This window comes from Petaurus breviceps, unplaced genomic scaffold, assembly GCF_028583685.1.
Source record: "Petaurus breviceps papuanus isolate PSGF00001 unplaced genomic scaffold, PetGlider_PUasm1.0 90823, whole genome shotgun sequence".
Classification (NCBI taxonomy): Eukaryota; Metazoa; Chordata; class Mammalia; order Diprotodontia; family Petauridae; genus Petaurus; species Petaurus breviceps.
This window is the reverse complement of record NW_027187352.1, coordinates 5,736,707-5,755,554: the sequence shown is the minus strand read 5'-3', so window position 1 is coordinate 5,755,554 and position 18,848 is coordinate 5,736,707. Positions and strand designations below refer to the sequence as shown.

At 37.3% G+C, this 18,848-nt stretch overlaps 1 protein-coding gene and 1 pseudogene across 2 annotated transcripts in view; one reads left to right on the top strand and one right to left on the bottom strand.

Annotated features, from left to right (window-relative positions):
- Positions 1-18,848, bottom strand: part of UVRAG (UV radiation resistance associated) — a 415,539-nt gene that overhangs the window by 211,235 nt on the left and 185,456 nt on the right. For both annotated transcript variants that reach the window (XM_069070876.1, XM_069070877.1), the window contains exons 10-12: positions 18,605-18,692; positions 17,707-17,767; positions 1,480-1,645 (exon numbers count right to left, since the gene is read on the bottom strand). In XM_069070876.1, the coding sequence (XP_068926977.1) occupies positions 1,480-1,645; positions 17,707-17,767; positions 18,605-18,692 (315 nt within the window). The remainder of the gene's footprint in view (positions 1-1,479; positions 1,646-17,706; positions 17,768-18,604; positions 18,693-18,848) is intronic.
- On the top strand, positions 7,462-16,252 carry LOC138148198 (gastric triacylglycerol lipase pseudogene; annotated as a pseudogene).

Here is an 18,848-nt window from a genome sequence, read left to right as displayed (position 1 = left end):
TCTGCTTATCTTCCCAGTAAGGGTGGGTGACAAGGGAGGAAGGGAATGAATCTGGAATTCAAAGTTTTAAAATCAAATGTTTAAAATTATATATACATATATACTATTATTAATACTATCTTACATGTAATTGGGAAAGAAGATAGACAGGCACTGGGGCATAGGGATCCACCATGCCCTCCTGGAAACGTCTAAGGGGGTATGGGAGAAGATATGAGAGAGAGCAGATTGGAGGAGGGGATATCCTGTGGGACTGCTATTCTGGGGTGGTGGGTAGGGGAAAAACAGGGAGAAAATTTGTAACTCAAAATCTGGAAGAAATGAATAATGTAAATCAGAAGTTAATAAAGCATTTGAAAAATGAAAAAACAAAACAAACCATTGTATCTGAAACCCAGCTTCTCTACCTGTAAAATGCAGCTAATCATATTTTCAATACTTCTTTCAGAGAATTGGGGGAAGGTACACAAAGTGCTATATGAATATAACATTATTATCTACAAAACAGGGATAATTCTTACACAACCCATCTAAGGTGGTGTTGGAATGCTTAAATGATGATCACATAAAGTACTATGTAACCAATATAAATTAATGACTCCTAGTGTTTCTTTCATTGATTTACATGGAACATATTTAATTATTGGCTACTTAAGTAGCACAATCCAGAAAATGTTTTAAAAACATTAACAAAACCTAACAAATTATTCCTGTCCTCCCCCCCTCCAAATGCTTTGAAAACTCATTGTTTAGATTTTGGTAAAAACTGCTGGCAGGAGAGAGGAAAAGTCTCTAGCAGTTGGGCTCTGGTGACATTCCTTCAGGTGGCAGGGCCATAAGGCTCATAGTGAAATAGCTAAAAGATTCCTCCGTTTCCCTTGACAGTGTGAGGTTGTAGAAGGCATCCTTCAAGAAGGACAGCATTCCAGACTGGCATTTCACAAAGGCCAGAAGGGGGATGAGAAATAGGTTTTATAAAAAGTGGACAGCTAAGACATCTTGGACCCAGGATGCCAATACTATGCATACCAATAGCCAGAAGATTCAAACAATATTGAAATGGAGGATTCCTAAGACAATTCTTTTAGAACAGTATGGCCAATAAGTCACTCAATTCTTATTTCCCAACTACTGTATGAACACCAAAAATAACTTGGGAGTGTGAAAAACCAAACTCAAATTCTGGCCTTGCCACTATGACACCAGGAGATCCAGCACTTCTTATAGTGGAGGAAGTACTCAGGAATCAAAGGAGACCTGGGTTCAAATCCAACACTAACTCTATGACTATAGGCAAATCATTTACTTTCTACTTATGGGGAAAAGTTATAAGGAAAGCACTTTATAAATTCTAAAAGGCTATTTGTAATATTCACAAAGAGCCAGCATGTATATACAACCAGTAACTGGATCAATGATTTGTATCACTTCATATTGTCTATGGTGTGCAACAAAACGAATACAAAAAGAGACACTTACTCTCTCTCCTTTTCAGTCAATTTGTCATTGATATTGTCTTTGATTGTTGATCTGGATCCCTTGTGAATTATGGGATATCTGAGGGGCACTTGAAGGAAGAAGGAAATCATGGAGACCAAATGTGCCGTGTAACCAAGAGCAACAGCAATGCTTCCATCATCTTTTGCTGCCGATTCAAAAGCAAAGACACAAGAAATCCTTATTTACCCACAGAAATTACCTATGCAATTATTAGGGTTCTGTTTTCAAAAAGAAAACATTTCTTAAACTATTAAATAGGAAGACAGTAAAAATTAATCTAAACATGATTTTTAAAATATTACAAATCTGTTTTTAAAAAGCCTCTTGCTTTACCCTATTCCTTTAAAAGCTGATCCCTAGTAAGCAAGGTAATAAGAATTACATTGGATATGTTCCAGGCACCCCATGTTACAGGCATACCCTACATAACATAGCCTTGATTAATGTCCTTCTCCAATAATGCTACTGATACATTATAAAGTAAACTCCATCTTTAACAGTTTCAGAACCCCAATGTAATGTCAATTGGTTAAATAGTCAGTAACAATTTGAGTTAGCCCTCAAGCCTCATCAGGATTAACAGCCAGGATCACCAGATGCTTACTATTACCATTCTCCTTACGTGCATAAATACTGTCCCTAAAGAACTTTACCACCCCCACCCCTCATCCCATAACATTTTGGCTATGTTGTATTTTCATATACTCAATTAATGAGGCCTGGCAAGGTATCCCTGTAGTTAACAATACAATCAGAGACTATTCAAATTTCTGTGCCCTTCCTCCCCAGCCTATAACAAGGGGGACCATAGTCACCAGTTTATTAGATACTATGATAATTAGTTTAGAGTAATTAAATACATAGCACTATACAAACATTGTACTTCTATTATTAACAATTCGCTAAACAGTAGACAAAAAAGGTTAATTCTGAGGTTAAAAACATAAACTCATAAAAGGGATGTTATGAAGTTGCATGCTCACTGGCTTCATGCTATTAATAAAAGTGATGTAGAAATAATTCAAGAAAAATGGTATTATCTAAAAGTGAGACAGTCAGCACAAAGAAACAATTCACAGTTCTGAAATAGTCAATGCAAAAGGTTATAGATATTATAGTCTGTATACCATCTAATCCATGCATTTTAGGTAGAAGCACTTGTGGAAAGAAGTATATATTATCCTACACATAGATGTAGTTATCTAACTTTTAAGAAGCTATGGATAATTACATTTTTAACTCACCATCCAGTTTTCTGCCACTGCCTACAAAGTGATAAATGATCATTCAGGCACTCAACTGATATTAAGTAATGCAACATAAAAGCTTCCTCCATTCCCCAGAGAGGAAAAAAGTAATGGCCCAATATATCCCCGAGGTTAAAAAAAAAAAAAAACCAAACCAAATCATTTAAAAGATTTAAATGCATAATCTGAGAAATTCCAGGTGAACAATGCAGAATTCATAAAGAATAAGGGATAACTTCTCCTTGTGTATTTTCTGACTTCACTGCCATTCATTGCTTTCTTATGCTCTTCTTTTACCTCTGGCACTGTAACTTCTTATGAAAGGGATCCTACCTACAACCAGCCACCCTTGAAGATAAGTAGTGTTACTGCAGAGTGGAATTAATGCTCAAATTGGGAGTCAGTTAGCTAGCATTTATTAAGGACCGACTATGAGTCAGGAACTATGCTAAGAACTGAGGATACAAAGAAAGGGAGAAGAAAAGTTCCAGCTCTTTAGGAGCTCTCAGTCTGATGGGAAAGGCCATGGGCAAATAAATACAAATAAGATACAGGTAGAATAAATTGGGACAGTCTCAGAGTGAAGATTAAGATAAATGAGGAATGAACAAAAAGTTTCTTATAAAAGAAAAAAAAAACTGAGACTTCAAGGAAACCAAGGAAGTTAGGAGGTAGAAATGAGGAGGGAGAAAATTGCAAGAATGTGGGACAGACAGCAACAATACTTGACACTGAGAGATGGAATGTCTCATTGTAGGAACAACAAGAAGGTAGTAGAGTATGTGGCAAAGAGTAAGGTGTAAAAAGATGGAAAAGTAAGAAGGGGCCCGGTTATAAAGGCTTTAAAAGTCAAACACAGGACTTTATATTTGACCCTGCAAGTAAAAAAGATTCACTGGAATTTCTTAAATGGAGGTGCTATGGTCAGCCTTGCGCTTTTGGAAGATTAGTCTGATAGCTGTGTGGAAGATGACTGGAATGGGAAGAGGCAGAGAGATCACTAGCCGGCGTGGCAATGATCCTAGCACAAGGCAGTGTCAGAGTTAAGAACAAGGAGCATGCGAGAAGTTATGAATAAAGGGAAGGAGAGTGAGGAGGTAATGATGACACCTAGATTTCAAGTCTGGGTAAACTGGAAGGATGGTGGTAGCCCAAACCATAATAAGAAAAAGTTTGGAAGAGAGTAGAGTTTAGGGAATAAGATAATGAGTCTGGTTTTAGACGGGTTAGTTTAAGATGTATATAGGACATATAGTTTGAGATGTCTACTAGATAGTTAGAGAGAAGAGACTGGGGGTTAGAAGAAAGTCTGGGCTTGGACATGTAGATCTGAGAGTCATCTCTCTACAGATGATAACTGAAACCATAAGCTGATGAGACCACCAATAACAGAGAAGAGAGAGAGAGGGCTCAGGACAGACAGAGCACAGTTATCAGGACTGAATGGGATGAGGAAATAGCAAAGAATACTGAAAAGAAGGAAAAATTGGAGAACAGTATTGCAAAAACCTAGAAAAAAGAGTATTCAGGAGAAGGGGGTGAGATAAAGTGCTAAAGGCTGCAGGGAGGTCAAGAGGGATGAGGATTGAGAAAAAGTCACTGTATTTGGCAATTAAGAGGTAATTAGTAAGAGCAGTTTTGGTTTAAGGCAGATGTCAGAAGCCAAACTGTAGAGTTAAAAAGAGTGAAAGAAAAAGAAAGTGGAAGCACCTATTGCAGATAACCTTTTTTAAGGAGTTTCACCACACAAAGGAGGAGGTATATGGGATGGTAGCCAGCACAGGGATGAGGGGATCAAGTGAGTCTTTTTTGAGAATGAGGGAGACATAGGCATGTTTGTAAGCAATAGGGAAGCAGCCAGTAGAAGATAGGATAGAATGGAACCACTTGTACAAATAGAAGGGTTTGCCTTGGCAGGGAGAAGATCCACCTCTTCATGTGAAAGGAGCTAACGATCAAGTCTGCCACTGACTATGTGTTCTTGGGTATATCACTTCATATTTCCAGAGTTTTGGTTAACTCATCTGAAAACGGGAGGGGTGGGTCAGGGGGTGCTTTAAGGAAAATAACATATAAACATAAATGTAAGCCATATTATTATCCGCAGTGAATTGTCCAGCCTGTTACAGCATTCTGTCTGAGTGTACCTTTGATTAGCTCAGGGAGCATGAAAGTAGAAAATAGGCAATATTCAAATTGGGAACCTGGATAACATTCATAGGCAACTGCTAGCTGAGATGGTGGAGAGAGTGCTGAACCCAGATTCAAATCCTACCTCTAACGTTTATTAGCTGTGAAACCCTGGATAAATCATTGAGAGCATCTAGAAGCCTCTGAGTCCTCCTATGTAAAATGGAGACAAAAACAGCTGTTGCACTTAACTTAGAGGGTAGTTGTGAAGGTCAAATTAGATAATGGTCACAAAAACTTTGAAAACCTTAAAATGATATATAAACATTTTTTTAAAATGTTACAGATGCTATAGTCATATATTTGTTTCAGAGTTGCCATGTTGATTATTTTAATTTATAATGTCAATTCTCCACATTTATATAGCAGTTTGAAGTTTACAACCACCTGGGGGTTTGGTGGTCCTCCCATATACTTATAATTTAGAAAATGGAGGGTCAGAGAGGTGGAGCAGCTTGTGTATAAAAGTACAGCTGCCAAGAAGGGTTGAACCTGACTGGCTAAGTCTAGAACCCATTAAGTTTTAAACAAAGTAAGGGTCAGCTCTTATTATCATTACACCCACTGAGAATCAAGAGGCTGAGTCTCCTACATTCTTGTTTTTCCCCAGGACTAGGCATGATGGTGACAAATCTCACACCCTCCTAAGAGGGACTTCATTTATTTCTATTTTGGAACTCAAATGACTTTTACACAGTTCCACAACAGTCAATTAGAGATGAAACTGACCTATCATGTGAATTTATTTAGAAATATACAGTGCAGAGTAAGAAAACCTAGAGCCAAAAGTCTTAGATTCAAATCTTAGCTGTGACAATAAATTTCCCTATTTGTAAAGTAATATTCATGAGACAGATTTCAGAACTGGAAGGGAGTTTATAAACTATCTAGTCCAAATGCTTCATTTTTACACATAAATAAATAGTGGCTCAGAGAGGCTAAGTCCTTTGTCTAAGGCCACAAGGCTTGTAAATAGTAGAGGCAACATTTAAATTTAAACCTTTAGTTACTTAGTCAAGCGTCTTTCCTGTTCTAGGACTAGAAAAACCTCCAAGGTGCTTTCTAACTCTAAACCCTATGAAGCTAATTTTCTTTCTGATATGATTTGACAGACAGAATTTGAAAACCTTCAGGGGATTGGGGGGGAGGGGGTGTGTATGCAATGCTTGAGTAGCAATAGGTGGTTTCTCACTTAGTCTCCAAAGAAGTTAAATGTGCAATGCTGAAGGCTCTGCTATTTTTAATTAATTTTATTTATTTATTTTCATTCCCAAAGGGGCCCCAAACAGCAAGACCTTGCATTTGCGTGCTATGGGAACAGGCCATTGCCTCAATTCATCTTAAAATACAAGCATGATAGTTTAAAATCTTTAATGATTAAAATGATTGTTTAAATTGAAAGACATAAATATATACATATCTGAAAGAAGTCCCCTAAAGTGGAAACCTGAATTCAAAAAGGAATGCATTTTCCCTTTACTACCACAGACCACCTCTCTCTGCCTATCAAAACAATAAAACAAAGCAACACAAAAACCCAACTGCATCATTTCCTATTAAGAGATACAGTTTGTAACAGGGCTTCAGTCACAGCCTTGCTATTAAACACAACAGTGTTAGGTTTCCAGTTCTGTGAATTTATATTAAAAAGAATTTTAAAGAGACCATAGGTGAAGCCCTACAGGGCCCAGGGGGTTTCCACAGCCTCAGAAGGAAAACCACCTCCTAGTAGGGAAGCTGCTTGCATCAGGATTGCTTCATTAGCTCAAACCTAAAGACTGCCATAGTCTCCAATGGGAAAATTCAAACTCTAGTGGGTAGTAATGGGCTATGCCTGGCCCTGGAGCCATGGGCAACCTTGGGCAAAAGTATCGCCAACCACTTTTTTCGCTTATGCCAAAAAGGGACTGGCTTCCAAGTTTCCAGGTCTGACAGTCTTCTTACCTGCCAAAATCTGAGTTCAGGTTCTCAGAGGTCTGCTTTTCCAGTAAGACCTGATGACGTCCCTAACACCTAAAGCAGAGCAAGAATTTCTCTTCCTTATGCTACTCCAGGGGACTAGTAAGGTTCTAGATAGTTATCCTGGGGGAGGGGAAAAGTGAACAAAAATGAACCTTAAGTCTGTGACAGAAAAAAAGAAAAGAACTCATTTCAACCATTGTTTTACGTCCACCAATTCCTTAAATCTCTGCTTATCACTTAGAATGTCTGTGCTTCTGTAGTTTCATTATCTATTAAAGACCGATTCTTTGGTATTTTTCTCTAAATGATACCAAAAGCTCTAACACTCATTTCAATAGCTCCTCAGGGTTTACAAAATATTTCTTCCAGAACAACTCTGTAAGTTAGGGTGGAATTCATGTTTTATAGAGGAAGAAACTGAGGCACAGGGAAGATGAGCAGCTTACCCACAATCACAGAGGGCTACAATTTAAACTCCTCCTGACTTGCTCATCTAGCATTTTTTCTACCGCTAAGGACTTTGGAAAGTATACTTTTTTTAGACCTAATGTGGTTTCCGAAGATGCACACTGGGAGGTACCCAGGGAAGTCAGAGTCAATACCACAAAACTGAAAAATGGATGTGTGCCATTGCAAAGAATAAAATTAGGGAAAAAGAATTTACTAGAAGCACATACAGAAAGTGACGATAGTGTGTTGCTGCACACTACTAATCATTCATTCACTGTCTATCATGTGCAATACACTGATACATACTAGGGGAAATACAAAGATCACTAAGACAGTGTCTTGCAAGGAATTTATCATCAAGTGCTGAGGATACAGAAGGTATACAAACTATTCAACTATATATTAGAAAATGACAAATAAATAAGATGAACACATAGTATTATGAGATCCTATGAGGGAAGGATCACCACTCAGCATCCTGGAAGAATACAAACAATGGAAGGCTGGAAGTAGACTGACCTAGATTCTCATACTGGGCTGTTATTATAGTAACTATTCACTCATTATGTGACTTTGGGCAAAACATATTTTATCTCCCTGGGATTCAGTTTCCTCATCTAAAAAATGAGGAGGCTATTCTAAAAGTTCTCTAACTGTGTCCAGTCTTAAAATCAATGAGTTTATAAAGCTCTGAGGAAGTGGTGGCATTTAAGGTCTGCTTGAAAGGTAATCAAGATAACCATCAACAAACAAGCCAAACTGTTATGGGTTTCAAAAATGTAATTCATTTCAATTCAGAAAAGCTTTTTTTTTTTTTTAAACTATACCTATACTTCCTGGGAGCTAACTTGAATAGGAGAGACTAAAACTCCTTAAGCATAATGGAACATTTCACTTTTTTAGCAGTCAGATTTTTATTTTTTAGCAAATACTTTAAGAGCTAGACTAATTCCTCTAGAAAAAAATACATAAAATATATATTCATTAGGTAAGAACTATAGCACTGCTGTCTCCAATAGCTTGAGCCAAGCTAGGTAAATGGACACTCCAAAGGAAAACCAAATAGGAATCAAAAAGCTTCACGAGGCAGACTGAAGTGACAGACCACCACTTTCGCTTAACACAAACAAGATGTACAGGAGTTCTTCAGGATTAGAAAACTGGAGTTCTTGTAGAAGGCTGACAGCAAGAGGGAGAATGACAGTTATAGAATATGACTTGGGATATTTATTTAGTACCATTCCATCCAGGCCTTCTTGAATGCTTTTGAGTTTTCAGAGCCAAAAAGCTAAATTGAGGGTTTCCACTTGTCACTGAGCACAGATTTATGGGAAATACCCTCCAAGGAACATTAAGGCAAAAAATCAGTAGAGAGCTTGTTTTCCACAAGTTACAGAATAGAAATTTAGTACTTACAGCTAATACATAACTTAACTACCCAAAGTCAAGATCAGTCTGGTTAATCAACACTGCTTGTAAGGAAAACAACTGGGCTCTTGAAAGAGGAAAGTTAGAGAGAGATAGAGAGCTGGAAGGGGCCTTAGAAATCATAAAGTCCAACTCATTCATCTTACAGAAGAAGAGAATTCATTCATTCAACATTTATTAAGTGTTATAGGATACAGTGTTAGGTTTTGGAGAAGAGAAAATATTTAGGTGGGGGGGGCCCTCGGGGACGAGGAGAGGGCTGTTCTTAGGAAGCTCAAAGTCTGAGAGGAGAAAATGTGACAACTGGCTAACTAAACTGAGTATTAACTCAACTAAATGCTTTATAGAAATAATCAACCAACAAGCATCTAACAAATATAAGACAGTGCTAGACACTAACAATGCAAAAATAAAAATGAAACAGTCCTTTGCCCTTAAGAAACTCACTTCACAATGGGGAAGATATGTACATAAACATACACAGACACACACACACACACAATAAACCTGTAAAAATAAATGCAAGGTAATTTCAAGAAAAGAAGAGGAGATAGGGGAACAAGAGAAGACTCATGTAAAGACAGAACTTGAGATGAAGTTTAAACAAAAGCAGACATTCATTCTAAGAAGTGGAGGAAAGTGAGGAAAGTATTTCAGGTATGGAACAGCCAGTGCAAAGGCTTGGTAACTAGAAGTGGAGAGTTCAGCAAAAGTAACAGCCAAAAGGCCAGTTTAGCTAAACTGGAGTGTGGGATGGAGGGTAATGAATACTAAGACTAGAAAGGCAGATTACAACCAGTTTGGGAAGGGATTAAAAAGCTACAGAGTAGACTAACCCAGCTCTGCTCCACCCAGCACCAGGCAGTACAGGAATGTCCCTCTAAGAGTCCTGTATTGAAGGGTAGACTGCTGATCACTGACTGAACCTTCCTGATTTCATGAGCCCTGAGGAGGGAAAGTGTTCTCTGTTCATTTAAGGAGCTGCCTCACTGGGTGTCTAACGTCAGGTGCTGGACTTTGAGTCAGGAAGACCTGCCTTCAAATCCTGCCTCAGATACCACCTATGTAACTCAAGCTAGATGAAAAACGTGGTGGCTTGAAGTCTGCTCCATTTACTTGAACAACATGATTTCTCTGGGAAAGGAAAACCTGATGAATCAGAATATTCATCAAATCATCACTTACTCAGGCTACCCAAATGAAGAGTATGAAGTTGTAACTGAAGATGGCTATGTCCAGTAAAATTCCTTATGAGAAAAATAGTTCAAGGAAAGGTCCACACTCTGTCACATATCTTCGGCATGGTCTGCTCATTTCTGCCAGTAACTGGATTTCAAACTGCCCAACAACAGCTTGGCCTTCATGGTGGCTGATGCAGGTTATGATGTTTGGATGGGGAAGAGTTGGGGGAATGCCTGGTCCAAGAAAAAATGTTCACTTTTCCCCAGATTCATCATAATTTTGAGCTGAAGATTCAGCTTTGGTGAAATGGCTAAATATGACCTTCCTGCCACAATCAACTTTATTTTTGGAGATGAATGGCCAGAAGCAACTGTACTATGTGGGCCATACCCACAGTTCTACTTCTAGCTTTAGTAGTATTTTCTACTAAACAAGTTCTGACTCAAAAGATCAAAGTCCTTTCTGCTTTGTCTCCTATCACCATGGTGAAGGACACTTAACCCTTGGTGTTTCCTAAGAAAATGTTCAAGATTTTATTTGGTGACCAAATATTCTACTCAGATGCTTAATTTGGAGAAATTCACTGCCACCCAAATCTGTGGCCACAAGGACCCTGACCAAATAAGTGGAAACATTTTATTTATCAAATGCAAATACAAACAAAAGAAAGAGTGGCCTAAATATGTACCTTTTCCATAATCCGTCAAGGACATCAATGTAGAATGTTTCACTGGAGGCAGGCTATGAAAATTGAGCAGTTCCAAGATTATGACTTGGGAAGATGTAATGGGAATTTGTAGATCTTCTCTGCCCCTTAACAGACCTAGGGGGGAATGTGAAGACCTTCCCTGCTTTGAAAGTAAACTCTGCCCCTTAATAGGCTGAATGAAATCACATGTAGCCTGTGATGGAGGGAATTTGCTGAAGGGTGGAGCAGAGCCTACAGGAAGCTTCCCTGCTACCAAGATAAACTCTGCCCCAAAAGGCTGAATGCAGTCACATGGAGCCTGTGGTGGGAGGAGTTTGCTAAAGGGAAGCAGAGCCCACAGGAAGCTGAGAGTCAGAGCCAGAGAGAGAAGGTTGAGACAAGGAGAAAGAGAAGTTTGTGAGTAAATACTGATCTTGTATTGGTTTGTGGGAAGGCTGAAGGATGCTGTGGTTCTCAGTGTTATTATGGCTTCTTAATATCTTTGGTACTATGATGGAATGAGTTTATTGGTTTTGGGATTGGGTTTTCTGGTATCTAAATAAATGCTTCAATTCTGTCCTCTACCTGGAGAATCTGTTATATTTTGTGACTGGATATTGTTACGGTCTTGATCATGATCATGGGTGCTGTAAATATCGCATTGGTGCTACAGAAGACCAGTCCAGAACATGAAACACTTTAATGATGTCTAGGGCCTAGGGCCTAGGGTCTATATTGGAACAAAGAACTGGCTCATTCCACATGGTATCCTAGTGTGTGCCCCTAAATGCTTCTCCTCAAAAGATTCCTGAGCTAAAAATCGGGAAATGAAGAGCAGAGTATTGAAATGGGATTAATCCAGGATTTGGAATTCTGACTTATCTTGTGTGTATAGAGATAATGGTTATCTCCCAGACAGACAGAAAGCTCCTTGAGGGCGGAGTCTGTTTTACTTTTGTCATTACATTCCCCAGGGCTTAACACAGTGCCTGGCACACCAGAAATATTTAATAAATGACTGATTGGTGGGGGTAGGGGTAAAGCTACAGAGTAGTTTGTTTTTGTCCCTGGAGGTAAAAAGGAGCCACTGGCATTCACTACTGAAGTCAGAAACTGACAAGGTTTTAGACGTGTGTATTAGGGAAATCGTTCTGACAGCTGAATAAAAGATGGGCTAGAAAGCAGGGAGCCTTTAGAAAGGCTCCTTTCTAAAATTAAAAGAATACTGTAATAGCCCATGCAATAGGTGACAAAAGCCTTAAATAACGTGATGGTTATATGTGAAAAGGTATGAAAGAAACATTTGGCAACTGATTAGCTATGTAGAAAAAAGAATCCGATAAGAGAAGTTACGGATAATTACAAGTTTGTTAACCTAGACAGCTACCTAGTGGTATCCTTTACAGAAACAGGAAAGTTTAGAAGATGTGATGGTCTGGGGCAAAGGGTGAAGAGTCTGATTTCAGAACTGTTTTGTTTGAGATGCTTTTGGGCCAGTTGATGACATGAGAGTAGAGGTGAGAAGAGAGACTAAGTTTGTATATACACATCTAGGAAATCAAATGCATAGAAATAATAATTATACTCATGGGAACTGATAAGGTCACTAAGAGAGAATATAGAAGTCACTGGGAGAGAATATAGAAAGAAAATGCCAAGGAAATAACCTGGAGGTATACCTAAAGTTAAGGGTATGCTAGATAATGAGAAGAGAGAGAATGAAGAATAGTCAGCCAAGTTGTATAGCCAAAAGAAAAGAGTGTTATGAAAACCCATAGAGGAAAGAATATTCAGGAGAGGAGGGCAGGAAATAGATGCTACAAGAAGTCAAGAAGGATAAGGACTGGAAAAAAGCCATCAGAATCAGTAATTAAGAGATCAATGATTTTCTCACTATAAAGAAAATGAACAGGGGTGGCCAGGTGGCACAGTAAGTAAGAGCGCCGGCCCCAGAGTCAGGAGACCTGGGATCGAATCCGGGCTCAGATACTTAGCACCACACCCAGAAATAATTGGCCTTGTAACCTTGAGCAAGTTACTTAACCCCAATTGCTTTAGGAAAAAAAAAAAAAGAAAATGAACAGTTTTAAAGGAATTACAACTGCATAAAATAATGTTCCAAATAAATAATAAAAAGAGAAATACAAACAACTCTAAGATTCCACCTAATACCCAGCAACCTGGCAAAGATGACAAATGATGAGAATAGTCAATGTTGGAGTGGTTGTGGAAAGATGGGCACAGTGGTACATTGTTGGTAAAGCTGTAAATTGGCTTGAGCATTATGGAAAAATGTATTATTATACCAGGAACTTGATTAAAATGACCATAACCTTTGACCCAGAGAAATCAACTGCTAGGCATAAACACCAAGGTCAACAACAAAAACAAAGGCCCCACTGCAATGAAATATTTATAGAAGTATTTTTTGTAGTGACAAAAAACTTTAAACAAATTACATGCCCATCAACTAGGGAAGATTAAAGAAACTATGGTACATGTACATAATGGAGTATTACTGTGTTGTTAAAAAAAATTAATATGATGAATGCAGAGAATCTTTGGAAGACTTAAGATGAACTAGTTCAAAGTGAAGTAAGAAGAAAGGTAAACAACATATACAACAACTACAATAATGTAAAAGAGAACAAAAAAATAAAAAATAAATTTTGTGAAGTTATAATGATTTGGCCCCAAAGAAAAGATAAGAAAATGGGATGTTACCTTCCCCTCTTTTTCTTTACAGAACTGAGAAGGAGCAGGAGTAAAGAATAATTATTGATGTGGAAAAGTATAGCATATCAGACTTTTGGATATGTTGATTAATTTTGTTGAATTAATTTTCTTCTCATTTTTTGTTATAAGGGATAGCTCTTGGAGGAATGGAGAGGTGGGGAGAGGGGGAGACAGTAGGAAATATGTCATTTAGAAACAAAAAATATCAATTTTTTTATTTTTTAAGAGATTGGTAACTTGGAGTGAGTAGTTTCAGGTGAGTGATAAAGTTGTAAGACAAACTGCAAAGAGTTGAAAAAGAATGAGAAATAGGACTGAAAAGTGAGAAATAAACAAGTGGAGACAAGGAATACTGACAGCTTTTTCTGGAAGTTTGGTTGTAAATGGTAGGAGTGTATATAGGACAATAGCTTGAGCAGATGATAGAGTCAAGAAAGCTTTTAATGATCAGAAACACTGGTAGGCAGCTGCGAAGGAATCAGTATTTAGAGGAATACTGAAGACTGGAGAGAATTTTTTAAAAATGCTACAAGAGGTCCAAAAAACAAGACTATTGATGGCTAAATCGCTAATAATACCTTGGGAAGGTAGCATAAGCTTTAGAAAAAAATTTTAGTAGAAACTGGAAGAAAAAAGAAGAGAAGTGGACACATTCCAGACACTGAAATTATCTAAATACAGGCATAGTGGTAGGAATGCATAACATAGTAGTGGTTTTATTTGGTTGTTCATTTGGTGGGCCTTGGAAAGTTGGTTTGGGGGGAGGGAAGGAGCAGTGAGTGGCCATTTGGCTACAAAGAAAAGGAATAATATGACACATGGCCAGAAAAGCAGGGTGGTACCAGATTGTGGAGACCCCTGAATTCCAAGGAAAGGAATGTGAAGATTACTTAGGATGTAATAAAGTCCTATTAAAGATTTTTTTAGTAAAGAAGCAATATGGTAACTGCCATAAAAGAAAAATTTTTTAAGGTACAAAGAACAGTTGGGCAGAGGGACAGTAGAGGAATATTGAAGCTACTATAACATTTGGGGCTAGGGTGCAGGATAAGTAATGAGTGTTTTTATTTGAATAGTAGAACAGAAAATCATTGATAAGAGATACTGTGAAGAAAGAATTAATAGAACTTGGTAACTGACAGTACTGGAGAAGTGAGGGAAAAGGTAGACTCAAAGCTAAGACCTAAATTAGAACGCAGTAACTGATTCTGTAAATTCAGTAAGTAAATCACATAAGGTAATAACTCTGAAACAAAAGGGAAGCAGGAATAACTGGAATAAACAACTAAGGAAGCTCCAATCCCAGTATTCCACTACTAACTAGCTAAATTTCTTCGGGCAAGTCATGTAACCCACACTATAAAATGGACCTACTATATTTATCCTACCTATCTCACAAGGGTTTCTGGGAAGATTCAATAAAATAAAGTTTGTAAAAAACATGCTTTTAAAAATGTAAAGTACAAATTTAAGGTGCAAGTATTGTACTGAAATAATAAAATGGAAGTTTCTCTATGCAAAAAATGACAGTGCTGCAGCTATAATCACACTACCATCACTATAAAAGAGAACTCTCTTATCCTGGGTATTTACAACTAGCAAAATATGCTACCTTTCTGTAGAACACATGTTTATGTATCTATCTGTATGAGCAGGGGAGGAGGGAGGTATACAGGGGTGGGGAGTGAGAGGTTTTGAAAAGTAAAAGAATGAATAAATGAAAAAACATTTATTAAGCATTTGTTGTTTAGTGATTATCAGTCATATCTGACTCTGTCACCCTTTTTGGGATTTTCTTCACAAAGATACTAGAGTGGTTAGCCATTTCCTTCTCCAGCTCATTTGAAGATGAGGAAACTTGGGCAAACAGGGTTAAGTGACTTGCCCATAGTCATTCAGCTAGTAAGTGTCTGAGGGCACATTTGAACTCAGGTCTTCCTGACTCCTGGCCAGCACTCTATGGACTGCTTCACCTATAGCTGCCCTTTTTAAATGCTTACTTACTATGTGCCAAACAATTAATTTTGGAACTTGGCCTGATGGGCCTGCATCTGAAATGCCAATATAAAAACAGATTGAGTTGATATCACAAAGAAAGCCATGCTAAGTTATTTCTATCCAGGAAAGGTGGGGAGGAGATAGGAACCATGAATGAAACTGGTATCACATCATTTTCATTACTTATTCTACATCAAAGTGTTAAGAAAACTTCTGTCTATTCAAACACTGTCAACAGGACAGAAAACTGACTGGAACCAGACTTCAGTAATTTCAAGAAAGGAAAAGATGCTGGCAGGTACTAACTCCATTTAGAGCCAAAAGATGCAAGGTCACAATTCCCAACAAAAATCATCTTTGGCAGGAATTCTGTCTTCTTTATACCTGGCATCTTCCCTATATCTAAGCACATGCTCCGGACACAGGAAGTACTGCATGAATACCTGCTGAAGTGACTCTTCTGGACTGTTATAAGCCCAAATACCTTTCCATTGCTCTTCCATATGTCTAATGGAAAAATGACATTATTTTTAAGAGGGTAAATAAGGAGAATCCCTAACAATGAAATCTAATGTCTAAAGCCTGGCCAATTAAAAAAAAATCCTAATGTAATCCTTATATATTCTCAAGTACAGCACAGCTTATATTTTTTAAAAAATTAAAGCAGGTGGGGGGAGGGTCAACCATGGGTTGATAAAAAATTGAATTTTTCTAACGGGGAAAGCACAAAGATGATTTAAAAAATTTCTATCATTTTAAAAACAAGAATATTATTGTCTAATACCATTTATTTGATCAATTTAATCATCCAAACTTCCCTTATCCATAAACACACAGCTGCCTTACAATCCACTCAAATGCTTTAGAGGTTCAAGTCATCAAAAACTAACAACTACTAAAGGAAATGAACCATTCTTGCAATTTGTTTTTTGTTTTTGCTTTTTGGAGGGCAGTTGGGGTTAAGTGACTTGCCCAAGGTCACAGGGTAGTTTTTGTGTTAAGTTAAGGCCAGATTTGAACTCACATGCTCCTGACTCCAGAGCCGGTACTCTATTCACTGTGCCACCTAGCCTCCCCTATTCTTGCAGTTTGAAAGGATAAATTCACCAGTAAAAAGCAGTCTATAATCCTCTAATTTTTATTTTATTTAGCCTAGATGTAAGGGATAATTTTTTTTAATGACTAGACAAGTTAATCTCTTATGGTTCTACATACACTTGCCACCCCATATAGGATCCAACAAGTCTTCAAATTATAGAAATTTAGGAAGACTGAATAGGATAGATTCCTGCACAGGAAAGAAAGACTTCCAACCCTCAAATGAGGAAACTATCTACACCAAATGCCATAATAGCCAAGTGGAAAGTTTACTCTTCTGGAATCAGAAAACCTGTACTTAATTCTGATCTAGCATTTACTAGTTATGTGGTCCTGATGAATTAATTTACTAATTTAACCACCGAAATAGATTAAGCACCTTCTATATTCCAGGCACTATGCTAGATGCTAAGAACAGCAGGGCAAAGGAATGACAGTTTTACTTCCAAGAAGTTTACTTTTCTGAGACTAACCTTCCTGACCTGTAAGATGTGGGTGATCTTTCTTATACTTCTAAAAATCACTATTTAGTTTCTTATGAGCTATGAGGGAAGTGGTTGGTAAACCTTAAATTATTACATAAATCAAAGCAATTATTTGGAGCACATCAAAGAACTTAGGTATCTGTGCCTTAACTAAATGTAGATAAATGAGTCCCTAATGCCTGGAACGTGTCTTTTCTCCAAACTTTTCTTCTTCCCCAGGCCCCAAAGACAATACTCTGTATGCAAAATCCAGTTAATAAATGTTCATTAAATGGATACTGAATAAACTTATCTAGGCTACTTGTTCCTTTCCCTGCCTGAGGTAAAATGAGTCCTTTGGGGACTGTTCCATACAGAGTCTGAAAGTGGGATACAGGGAAAGCACTGGATTTGGAGCCAGAGGATGTAGTTTAAAATCTCTGATCCTTACTAAAGGTGTGACCTTGGGCAAGCAACAAAAAACTCTTAATCTTAGCTTCCTCATTTACAAAATGTGGAAGACTAGCTGATCTCCAAGGTCACTTTCTAGACCTAAATCTTCTAAGTCTCTGAATCTATAAAATCATGAAGCTTATTAATAAACAATATTTTATATAAAATAGATGAAATTTCTCTAGACATATTCCATAGAAGTGGTGATATAAGATGTATTTTTTTCATTCTCATGACTTCTTAAAACACACTCATGTCAAAATACATAAGTATCCATTGCCTTCCCAATAAATTAAAGAGAAAAGAATACCTTGAAAATCCTCAGAATTAGGCAGCTTTACACCGCATACAAAATAATCCTTTTGCTCATTCTGTGAATTTAACCAAAGACACAAAATCAGTTCCTTAAAAATTTAAGAAAATTCTTAATAAAATCTCAGAGACTTCAGTAGTCAGTGTTTAGACTTTATATTCTTTTCATGATTTCAAAGTGTTATCAAGTTAAAAGCCATATGAAATTTTCATCCCAAAAATAGATTTTAAAAAGTTCCAATATACAGGATGAGAAATTCAAAATGAGTTCAATAAATTATTATAGCCTATCTCAATTACCATTAACATCAAATTCATTCTTTTCCATTTGTCAAATCATTGTTAATTTAAAATAAGCAAAGGAACTTATCAGGTCCGATCATTTTGTTGTTCAAGTAAAAATTCCTGACAGTCACTTCTATTTTGTTTTTTAAATTAGCTCAGAGAATGTAGATTCATAATCCGAAGACCTGGGAATATACTCAAGGTAGATTTTTTAAAATAAGTCCCAAGGATAAAGGAAAATAAATCATTTAATCAGCTGGATCTCAAAGGTGGACAGTAACATATAGGCAAGTTTGTTGTAACAATTCATTTTACTACTTGTCATAAATGATTTGGCTTGTGCCAAGAATTAAACTGTAGAAACAGAAATAAGCTAAACTCAATCCAATGTATTTCTGAATTTAGGTTCTTTGAGTTGAGCCTAAGTTCCTATGTCTTTAAAACTTAGGGGGCTGGATTATATCTCTAAGGTCCCTCCTATTTCTAAACCCTAAAATTCTATTATAATTAACAACTTAAGAAAAGAACATACTCTGGTTTAGAGAGAGGCAATTTCAAAATGGAATATAACTGGTATACAGGGAAAATCTTTTAGAGACAGTATAACTTACCAAATCAATGGGGTAAATGTAGGAAAGCTCAGACAACAATTGTCTGCATCGAATTGTCAACTGTGCATTAGTCTTCAAAAATAGTTCCCTAAGGAGGGAAAAAAATTATTTATAAAAGGTAAATTTGCCCATAACAAAATGCCATTTTTCCATAGAGCACCCTCAGCTATGTGACTATCTGGCTTAAGTCAAGCTCTCAAGCATGGCAAGGGTTGCATCTCTACCCAGCCATCTCTACCTGCTG